The sequence below is a fragment of the Pelmatolapia mariae genome, linkage group LG22, assembly GCF_036321145.2.
Source record: "Pelmatolapia mariae isolate MD_Pm_ZW linkage group LG22, Pm_UMD_F_2, whole genome shotgun sequence".
Lineage (NCBI taxonomy): Eukaryota > Metazoa > Chordata > Actinopteri > Cichliformes > Cichlidae > Pelmatolapia > Pelmatolapia mariae.
Window position 1 is genome coordinate 23,332,309 of NC_086245.2, and position 11,346 is coordinate 23,343,654.

Consider the following 11,346-nt stretch of genomic DNA (forward strand, 5'->3'; position numbering starts at 1 on the left):
TCCCCTCTATTCGTCCTCACAGCTTGACATTTTCCCTCTCGCTGTCTCCCTCATTTTCCCATTCCTCCCTCTAAACTCAGCCCTGGGTGTCACGTTTGAGGCATTAATTGAATAATTAATTCCTCTCATTAGCTTGTTTTTAATTATTTCCTTGCCTCCCCCTCCCCTTCTCCATGCCGAGTATAAATTCATCAGCTGTTTTCATCCTTCCACACAAATTGCCCATGAAAACTGAGCGCTTGGCGAAGTATAGCGTTAGCACACTGGCTCTATCAGTGGCTCCTAATGAGGGGACGGGTAGTCCAGGCGGAACAAGCCTTACACTGGCTTCGTGCACCAACAGGCACAATACTAATTTAGCTCATTTAGTGTCCTTGGGCCAATTAAAGGGAGGTGAAAAGGTCCAAATCACATGCTGGAACTGTTTTCTCTATAGGAGCAGTGGCCTTGGATTGCAGAGGCCCAGACAGCAACAGCAAACCAAGCCTGTGTGTCTGATTGCTCGTTTGTTTGCAATGTGTTACACTAATGGAATTTATTTACCCTACATTCTCCAAATTTGGCTCCTTTGAAGGGCCTTATTACTTGTGACACAGATTCTTTCCCAGCTAAGGGGGTAAACGGTGCTAAGGACTGCTATGCATGGACAATTTTTGCCCCCTCCCAACCCTCCACCTAATATATTATGCCAGTGGTGAATAGGCAATCTAGATTCAGTCATTACCTTGATGATATAATGAAATAAACACACAGAAATGTTGAAACAGGCAAGGTCCGGTTCAGTGACCCTGAAGCCCACTGATAGATGCAAATGACCGTCGTATTCTGGCATCCACTCAATCTGCTCCTGCATTGTTTGATGTTACTTTCATTTTGTTTTTGTTTAACTGTGATTTCAGTTTACTTCATGTCCAGTCACAGTTTGAGTTTATTTATGTATTCACACATGTCAAAAACCTAATTCTCAGTGTCTTTTCTTTGCCTTACTACAACATTTTATTGATTTCTCTTTTTTTTTTTCTTCCTGTTTTATGTCCTTTGTTTGCTGACTGGGCTTTGTGTTGCATGCTTGTTGTCATGTCCCAGTTTGAATGTAGCCAGACAGTCAGCAGAACCATGGGCATCCAAGTCAACAAAGGTAAAGTTAACCCACTTACCCACAACCCACCTGTCATCTCCCAGAGACAGCCTGCCACATTGCTCACCCACACTCAGACACGATTTCCAATTCCACAGTCCAAATGAGGGGGGTTCTGAGTGGCAGAGAGTGGGCCTCATCCACCAACATTGTAGCAGAGGCTTCTAGAGATGGCCTTAGATGTTTGTGCTGTAGCGTTGTTTGAGTGCGTACCCTCCCACTGCCTCCCTACGTCTGTTCTCTTCACTTTGCTTTGTTGTGCTTGCAGCTTGTAGCGTTTTCTACCTCATAGCTTGCCTGAAACTTTTAAGTGCAGGGCAAAATTTTCTGCTTTCTGGCTCCAACCCCTTTACCCAGCGTTAGAAGGTGTATTTGGGGCCTTGCAGTGCTAGTAGCAACATGAGTTCAATTTTCCCCTGCTGTATCTGCAAAACTATAATGGAAAGTACATTTCGGGACCCCCATGATTCCTCATTAAACAGCAGTGGAGCACTGCAGGTGAGTTGCTTTTGTGTGCTAAATTGTGAAGGTATGATATTAGTAAATAAAAACCTGTATTGTTTGGTACAATTGTGAGCACTGATTGTGCATAAACTGGGCTTTTAAAGGGTAGTTGTTAAATCGCAAATTGCCATTTTGATTGATGAAAGGCAGAAATATGAAGGTACTCATTATCATGACTGAAGCATGTAAGAAAAATGAGCCATAAATTCAGCCTTCAGAAATGGTCCATTAAGTTCAACCTATTGCCAAAACCCTAATATGCTTGGCTTTTCTAGTGGCTTTTGACGCATATAAATAAGGTATATCAAAGTCTTCTTGTGCACTTTGGACCACTTTCAGCATGATTGCTGTTTTTAGGTCACTCCCCGGAAGTCTCGTTATGACCAGTTGCCCTTGTGTCTCTGTAATGTTGGCTTGATGTCAAAGGTAGTTCAGTTTTCAGCTCCTCCCACTGAAAACACTGCATCCAGATAAACAGAATCCACTTTGTGCTATTTCCGTACCTGGATGATTGAGCGTGCATCAAGACATGAAAACTGCACGGTTGATGCTGGAGAACCAGCTGTTATAGCCAGTGATCATCCTCCGTAAGAATTTGGGGTGGTTTAAAATAGGTGTTGCGCTCTATGCGCACATTTGGAGATCCATGGTGCGATCACAGTCCGTCACAGTGCATCACAGTTCAATATGATTATAATGGGACTTCCTGGGAGTGATCTGAAAACAGCAACCATGCTAGAAAAAGTGTGGACATGCCCAAGACAAGATTTTTGTTCACAGCTTATATTGACATGATCGAAGAACGAAAGAAGCACGATAACAGTAAATCCGACTCCTGAACAGTTGCTTTTTGACATTAAAAGGGGAGAATCTTTAATCTAACAAACCAGCACCATTTTTACATCTTTTTATCTAGTCACACACATCAAGACACGCTTCCAAACACCCACACAAACTCTGCGAAGCTCTCCCTGAAAGAAAGCTGTGCAATTCACTATTTTATAGAGAAAGAAAAGAATAAATACGAACATAGAATTGGGTGTTTCACAAACTTTTTGCAGAAACTTAAAACTATGTAGGAAAAAAAAGAAAAGCTTGAGTCAATATGTTCGATATTAACTGCTGCTGGGAATCAATCTGGGCGGGCTGGTAGTTAGAGTCCAAATAATGAGTCCCCACCTCAAGCCCACCGTGGCATAAACACATAGCTGTATGAAGCCGCTGATCTGTCAGCACAATAACCAAGAGAACTCCAATGCCAGACGCTTTTGAACTAAAAAAAAGAGAAGGATAACATTGCAACGTTACAGCCGGGGAAACACGGTTTATGTATTTGAGCCAAAGGCAGAACGTACAGAGTCAGCAGCGTCCACTTTATAGCCCAGCTTGAACTTTTTTTATGTGCTATGTTAACACCTACAGTGTAAAATCAATAATGCAGATAGCGAAGATAGAATTTCCTTGCACTAATAACCAGATTAGTTATCTTCTTTCAACATCATTCCAAAAACATGAGCTTCAAAGCCCTCCGGCACTGTGCAGGAGGGCTTCAAGAATGAGATTATACTTTACACTCCACATGCCGTCCATACTTGCATCCCTTATATAGTAGTCGTAGTTACTGTTAGTTACTGTCAGCTGTGTAGCATGTAGAGTCTTTTCTTTCACTCTGTCCTCACATTTACAGTTTGCCTCTAAGCACTGACGGATCGGGATATTGAAAATATAGGCTGTTCCAACACATTTCAACTGTAACCATGCTGACATTGATCACTGTCTACACTGTTTCTGTCCATGTGTGCATGATGTGTGTGTGTGAGTGTTATATATATATATCTTTTTTTCGTGAGAGCTGGTCAGAGATAGAGACAGGGAGAGACGAGGGGTAAGGTGTAAGCTCAAAGCAACAACTGCCTGCTCACCTGATGAAGGTGTGGGAACAATGCTGTTGTTTCAGGGCAGAGTTGTCAGTGACTGTGATCCTCACCCCCACCTCCCCCTCACCCCACTCCCTCCTCCTCTGTCTTCCTCTCTCTCTCTCCCTCTCACCCCGTCCTTGTCTTCTCCCTCCCATTTCATCACCACAGAGGGAAAAGCGATGGAGCATTTCGTCTGCCGGCGGTGAAAAGAACTCATCGAGTGTAAGTAGAGGGGGTTTCTGGCAAAGAGAGAGGGATGAGATGGGGCTCGAGGGCAAGGAGGGAACGGAGTCAGGCAGAGATGGTGAACGGGAAGGGGTAGACACGCAGTAGCAGCACAATCGCGTTAGCCTAGTCTCCCAGGGATAAAGTTGGGCTTAACTGCAGCATTACCCACAGTCCTGCATTACAAAATGTTCCTTCGCCAGCATTTAGCATGCAAATTGGCTCCTAGATTATGCCTTTTGTATTCATTTTACCAACTGTCAAGCTGTGACGCAGGGAGAATGATAATCAGGCAGATATTGCCCCCTAGCGCCTCAGCGACGATCAACACACACTGCGAGGGGGGGTGGGAGTGCTGTGCAACTGCAGATCAATGAGTCGTGTGTGTGTGTGTGTGTGTGTGTGTGTGTGTGCGTGTGTGTGTGTGTGTGTGTGTGGAGACAGACAGGGACTGAGGGTGTGAATAACTCAAAATGAGTTATATGTGAGTACTTCAGAGGAGTTTCTGAAATAAAGCAAAGGTAAGATTGTGGAAAACAAAAAAAAAAAAGTGAAAGCTGCAAGAGAGCTACTGGGAGGTAGCGATGAAGAACAGAAATGGTAGCGCTCTCTCTCTTCTCAATTATATGTCCAGACGGGCATCTACTCTCAAGATGACCAGTGAAAATACTTTAAATATTCATCTTCTGAATGATTATTTTAGAAGATGAATTTCCAGCTCAATAAAAACAAAGCAGCTGGATTCATTGTGTCTGTGGAAAGCATCACAAGTGGTCCACCTTGTTCTTTTGTCTTTGTATGTTTTTGCTCCACCAAGAGTCATTTGTTCCAGCGATCCCTGGTGTCTTTCCCCGTTTGTGTCTGTGAAATCACTGTGTGAGATTGCCGGGAGATAACGAGTCCAATTTGAATAATGGCCCTTATCTGATGAATAATGCCACCTCCTCTAATTCCATTTTTTGGCTAATCCCCCGACATGTATTTTACATGCATGGTGGGCTCATCTGCAGGCCGCACGCTTCCATCACAGACCCCGGGCTTAGAAGCTTTCATGCTTTTTGTGAGTTTATTTCTGGTTTAGAGAGTTAGGAGACAGAAAATGTGTGCCATTTCTGCAAATAAAAGACCAGAAGTAGCATTTTTGATAGGTAACTACTGAAATCTTGTTCATGTTCCTTAATCTTTGCTTGAGAGTAAATGTCTTGGTCTTCTGTTGATGGTAATGTGCAACATTCAGTGCATGAACCTTTACAGTGAGACTTGAAATGGACAAAAAATAATTTTTTGGGGGTTTTTCTTATCTGTGCAACTTACCCATATCACAACTTGGAAATCAAGGTTCATATGGAAATGCTAATTTAGTGCACTGTTACAACCCTGTAAGTGCAGTGCTAAGAAATGATTGGGTGAATGTTGCGGTGTATCCGTCTCCACAACTCCCCGCAGGCTAAATAAAATGTTCCCACTGAATTGTTTTTACAGGATTTTTTTTAAACATTTTCCCGATTTTCGTATTCCTATTATTCGTATTTCTTTGATTTAATTATGCTCACCAGACACTTTATTAGGTACACCTTGCACATACAGCGTTGCCTACTGGACTGCCTTAATTCTTCATAGCATAGATTCAACAAGGTGTTGGAAACATTCCTCAGAGATTTTGGTCCATATTGACATGATAGCATCACACAGTTGCTGCAGATCTGCTCTGTCAGGCACACACCAATGATGTGAATCTACTGTTCAACCACATCCCAAAGATGCTCTAATTGATTGAGATCTGCTGACTGTGGAGGCCAGTGACTACAATGAACTCACTGTCATGTTGAAGAAGCCAGTTTGAGATGATCTGAGCTTTGTGACCTGGTGCGTTATCCTGCTGCATGCAGCCATCAGAAGATGAGTACACTGTGTTCATAAAGGGATTGACATGGTCAGCAACTATACTCAAAAATACTGTGATGTTTCAGTGATGCAAAATATCCCCTCCAATATTACACCACGATCAGTGAGATGATACAGGGCAGTATGGATTCATGCTTTCATGCTGTTTACACCAAATTCTGACCCGACCGTCCAAATATCAGAAGCAGAAATTGACAAAGCAACGATTCAGACTAGGCAACGATTTTCCAATCTTCTGTTGTCCAATTTTGTTGATTACACGCAAACTGTAGCCTCAGTTTCCTGTTGTTAGCTAACAGGAGTGAGCTTCTGCTGCTGTATCCCCGTCTGCATCAAGGTGCACAACATAATGTGCATTCAGCAAGGCTCTTTTGCACATTTGTAACGGGCAGTTATGAGAGTTACTGTTGCCTTCCTATCAACTCAGAGGATCCTCACCATTCTCCTGTGTCCTCTGGTATCAACAAGTCATTTTTGCTCCTGGATATTTTCTCTTTTTTGGAATGTTTTCTGTAAATCCTGAGTATGGTTTTGCAGGAAAATCTTAATAGCATTTAGGCATGCAGACATGGTCTCGGATTGCTGAGTAGCTGCCATGTGATTGTGTGGTTTGATATTTGTGTTCATGAGCAGTTGAACAGGTGTACTTGACAAAGTGGCTGGTGAGTGTATCTAACATTGTACTGGCAAACTCGTCATATATCTCTGTTGCTGTATTTTTTACTTTGAAGTCTGAATGAAGACTAGATGAAGGCAGGGGGAGAAGTTGTTGAAGGTCAGTGATGTAATATCAGAGCCAGATTTATGAGCTCAGATCTCAGTCCCACAATCATAAATCCAAATTCAGACATTGGATGTACAGATAGGCCAATATGCTATAATTGGCAGCAAGAGAAAAACAGAGCATCACAGACCCAGAAGCAGAAGGCATGAGCTTGTTAGTTCAGGAAAAAAAGTACGAAAAATGTAAATCCTGTCACCAGGAAGCCCCAGAAGCTGTTATCGTGTTGATATACACATATATCAAAAAAAAGAGAGAAAAAAATGAAACAAGCAGTGAGATTATATCCACCAGTGATATGCAGAAGCATAGCATGCCAGCATTTGAATTTTGGTGACTGTGATTGGTACTGGCCAAGAGTAATCGCTACAAGTCCAACTTGGCAAGGAACGAGAGCGGTTAGAAGATCACACGGACGGTAAACAACTCAACAGTTCAGTCTAATTATCAAAATCGTTTTATTTGCCGGTAAAACCAAACGTCAGCGCTCCCCTGTGCTGGTAGCGATCATTTATTTTACACGACGACTGTGTTACCCACAGCTACAGCGGGTACACAGGCTGAAAAATATTGCACTTTTGATATCTCGTGAAACGCGATTATTGCTCTGGTCGTTAAATGAAACCGAACTTCCTAGGGTGCTGTGTGTGCTCTGCTAAAACATCTCTCTCGTGAAATTACATTTACACTTCAGTTTTTGCACAAATTACACTCGGTAGACCTTTTTATGAGTGATAAGCATGTTGCTTATCACTCATTGGTCATCGACCTCCTTTTCCTCCTTTTTTTTTCTCTTTATTTACACTAAACTAAGCAGATGAGTGCTAGTTGTAGCCTGTAATTAGGAAAAGATACAGGGATAATATTATCTTGTAAAATGTAATTCTCCATCAGACGGCGTGAAAGCATTTTCAGAATTTTCCTAACATGGTCGTCCTCCCGCCCCCTTTCTTTGTCCCTCTTCTCCATTAGGACAAGTCAACCCCAGAGGACCAAAGCTCCTGGGACAGCTTCAAGACCATGACCCCCGAGCTGTCCATCGTGCCGGGGGAGCAGAAGGACCGGATGGAACTGCACAATAAAAACTGGGACTCGTCCTCGGCTAACACCCCCGACTCATCCGAGGGAGACTTCCAGACTGAAGTGTGAAGACACGCAGACGTACACACCCACTGAAACAGACACGCTCTCTCGTGCCGAGGTGCAGATGCACACAGAGACACCGGAGTACTGAAAAGCTATACATAGGTACACGAGTTCTCTGCAAGGATCACACACACTCACACACACTCTCTACTACTCCCCGCCTCCCCATCTCCTGCGATGTGCTCTGTCGGAACCCATAGTGTATGTTTACTGCTGCAGCGGACAGACATGGAAAGAAGACTGTTCTACTCTATATTTTCGCAAAGACTATTGAAAAGAAAGAACAGGGGCTTGACATGTCTGTGACTGATTAAAAAAGAGAAGATTTTTAAATGAACTTTAAAAGAAGAAAGAAAAAAAACTATGAGAAACTTATTTCAGAGAAATTGTCTTGATTTTATTCTGGAGAAGATAAAAAAAGATAACCTCTTTCAATTGTTTCATGACTTTGAGGTGGGGGTGGGGGTGGGAGATATTTGTTTTATAGCAAGGGGAAAAGATCTCACCGAGGTTTCTCACACTTGGGTAGCCTCCCCTCCTCCTCCTCCCTTTCAAGGCACGCTGTTCTCAATTTGCTTTTCCCCTTGAGAATCAAATTGGTCAGTCTTTATCTATTCCTTTTTTCTTTTCTTTTTTTCTTATTTGAACGGACAGGGAATGTGGGGGCGGGTGGGGGCAGAGGGTGGGGACAGAGCCTCTCGATGATATGTGCCATCCTCTCTTCTGTTTTTCAGGTTTCATTTCAACACTTTTATTCAACCAGTACTGTCGCACTCTTTGTGTTAACATCACATTACTTCATTCGGTATATTTTTTTATGGTTTGGTTCCAAAAAAAAAAAAAAAATGTCCTCCCAACAGGAAAAATAACACGACTGAAACAAATAACTACCAACCGAGTTGTGTTCTATGCTCTCTTTGATGAAAAAAGAATCGATTCATTTGGAGAATTTGGTTGGGTTTGTGCTTGTGATGCTTTTTCATTCTTATTAATATATCAATTTTTTTTATTTCCTGTAAACAGTTACACAGCACATAAATGTGAGCTTGCTTTCTGACATAATGTGCACCACGCGAGAACCCCCACCCACTGCCCCCAAGAGAGGGAACAAAAAAGGATGCGAATCATGCAGATTCGTGCATCTCCTTCTTTTCCCCTCTGCTGCTTAAAGAGAAGAGTAGTATAAGACTTAAATATCTGACTCCATTTCAACCATCACCAGTCGTAGTAAAGCCAGAAAAGAAGAATATCTCAGGCACTTCTGCCTACAAGGAATCCTTTTGAGATCCTCAGAAATGTGCTGCTTTAGAGTGAAGAATTGATCAGTTTGCCCCAGTCAAAAAACCTCTGTTAGCTTCAAATGACCTGAGGAGGATTTTGAATCCAGTAATGAGACATCACATGATCCGAGGACTTCATCACGAGCTCTACAAACATGCCTTTCTTTGCTTACAGCGCCGCTCCTCTGTTGCTCACTCTGCCCACTCAGTGTCGTGCTCCTAGAAGGCATGAAGTCTAGCAGCAGAGCAGAGATATGTAATTCCCCGCTCGCAGAAAGACGGGGAGGGAATCACAGGTTATAAGGCTACAAGGTGTCAGACTGAAGAGGAGCCGATGGTGATGCTTTCTGCTTGACATTCTACCTCCGTACTTCAGCGGTTACAAGAGGACGACCAGTTTTCTGCTGCTGCTACATTAGCACATCAGTCCTCCACACACCAGCAGAGAGAAAGTGTCAGAGAGTGCAGGATGAATTCAAAAGATAGCTCCATAACTTTTCTGTCTATGTTCAAAGCAGCTGCCATTAATCTAACAGTGTGGATAGAAAAAAAAAAAGAGAGAGAGTTTATGGGCGAAGAAACGAAGAAAAATGGTAGCCGAGGAGGAAAGTTCTAAATATACACAGCAAAAAAGAAAAAAAGCCAGAGGCAGGCAGAGATGCCGAGGAAGGGGAGCGCTCAAAAACAGTAATTATCCGGGGATGGCGATTTGTCCTGACATTTTCCAATGCAGCCCTCAAACCATCTGTTTAAAGATCCCTAATGTGGTAGTAGAGCAGCACAGCGCAGATGGTGAGACAAGAGCGCGGCCCTCCTAACCTTTCAAGTTAATCAGCCGATAAGCAAACCTACAGCTCGCCCTCTCTCAGAGGAGCGAGATAGGTTTGATCCCAAGTTGCCGAGCTAAGGTCACATTCACCTGACCTTCTGTGAGGAGGCTCTGCTTTTCCAGATCTACTGCACAGTGTGTCCAACAGAACAAAGCGACTGTCTGCCAGGCCCCCATGTGAGTCCATGAGAAACCAATCATTTGTCAGCCCCCCCCCCCCCCCTTCCCATCAGAAACCCACAAGCAGAAAAGAAATAGTCAGGTTTGATTTTCACACAATGTGACGTTTTGATACAGCCCCCCTCCCCGATTTGTTTATTGTGGCGTGAACAGCTTCAGACGCGGTGATGAATGGCTTTTAAGTTTTATTCTCGGAGTAAACGGTAAGTGAGACGCTGCCTGTCTGATTGAGATATTCATCTTGGGTCTTAACATTTCGAAACTTCAACGTTTTCCTCTTCTGCGATGCATATTTAAACACGAGAAGATGCCGGTCAGAATATGCTACCCATCTCAATTTTTCTTCCTGTCAGTCTTACAAAAATCAACCCACACAAACAAGTACAAAACTAAGGAGAGAAAATTTGCAACTCAACTCCATGTTCAAGCCAACTTAACCCCCCCCCACCCCATGTTCACCTTCGCCCTCCACCCTGATGCTTCAGTGTTAACCCGACCGCTACAACCATCCAACATTCCAGCTGGTTTATTACTGAAAACTCATCCCTTTCTCCATTTTTGTTCTTTTTATACATAAGATTGTACAAAGTAGTCCTCTAATGTTTTCATAGTGTCTTTTTTATATGAAAATAAATTTTCAAATCGATCCCGGTGTGTTGTGTGTGGGTGTGAGCTGCATCAAGGGCATTTGCGGAGGAATACAAGTAGCCTCTGTCTTGATTTGGAGTGCACAATCCCGTGTTTGGGGTTTGTGTTTTTTTCATAATACCACTTTGGGTGTTTGGGCATGACAAACTTTGTTAGCCAGCAGCACTGAAGCTTAACTGTGACCAATCAGAGGCCCCGCTGGTCTGTCTGAAAATGTAACAAGAACATTTCTGCTGGTTTGAAGTCTGGTTAAACTGGAATAACTGGGGTGGGGGGGGAGTAATACTTATGCTAATCGCATCCTCTTTCAAAGAAGAACCCCCCACACCCACACCCACCCAAAAAACAAACGCGGTTTTGTTATGTAACATAGTGAAAAATAGACACAGTGAATGGGCTTTAACAGTCCACTCAGCGATGCTGGACTAAAGGAACAAGAGGGGGAGAGGGGACGACATAGTGCGCATGCCTCGGTCACTCTGCATTTGCCCTCCGAGGGGCTTGTGGGTAATTAAGTCTGGATGAGTCTGCCCATAGAGGAGCCATCAGTCACCCCGGAGAAAGGCCACCAAGTGGAACTTTCTCAAGGGAGGGAGAGGGATGAGAGAGAGGTCAGATGAGGAAGAAAAGCTAGCCCCAAGGATGAAATGCATGGTGACAGAGTAAAAGCACGGAAGGAGTTTTCACATTACCTCTGGCAGAAGAGTCACAGTGATAAGAGGGACTTCTTGGTTATTTCTCCCAAAGGTTTGTGGGTAATTAAGTTGCAGTGCTGGTGTGTCACTGGTGAC

General features: G+C 43.4%; 1 protein-coding gene across 16 annotated transcripts in view; it reads left to right on the forward strand.

The window, feature by feature from the left end:
• adgrb2 (adhesion G protein-coupled receptor B2) overlaps window positions 1-10,553 on the forward strand; it is a 260,606-nt gene extending 250,053 nt beyond the window's left edge. For 10 of the 16 annotated variants that reach the window (XM_065471122.1, XM_065471123.1, XM_065471133.1 and 7 more), the window contains 2 exons: window positions 3,730-3,783; window positions 7,445-10,553. In XM_065471122.1, coding sequence (XP_065327194.1) covers window positions 3,730-3,783; window positions 7,445-7,621 — 231 coding nt within the window. In that variant the 3' untranslated portion in view covers window positions 7,622-10,553. Of the gene's footprint in view, window positions 1-1,086; window positions 1,139-3,729; window positions 3,785-7,444 lie in introns of those variants that run through there. The other 6 variants (XM_065471125.1, XM_065471132.1, XM_065471128.1 and 3 more) reach the window with 5 other exon arrangements.
• The last annotated feature ends 793 nt before the right edge of the window (window positions 10,554-11,346 follow it).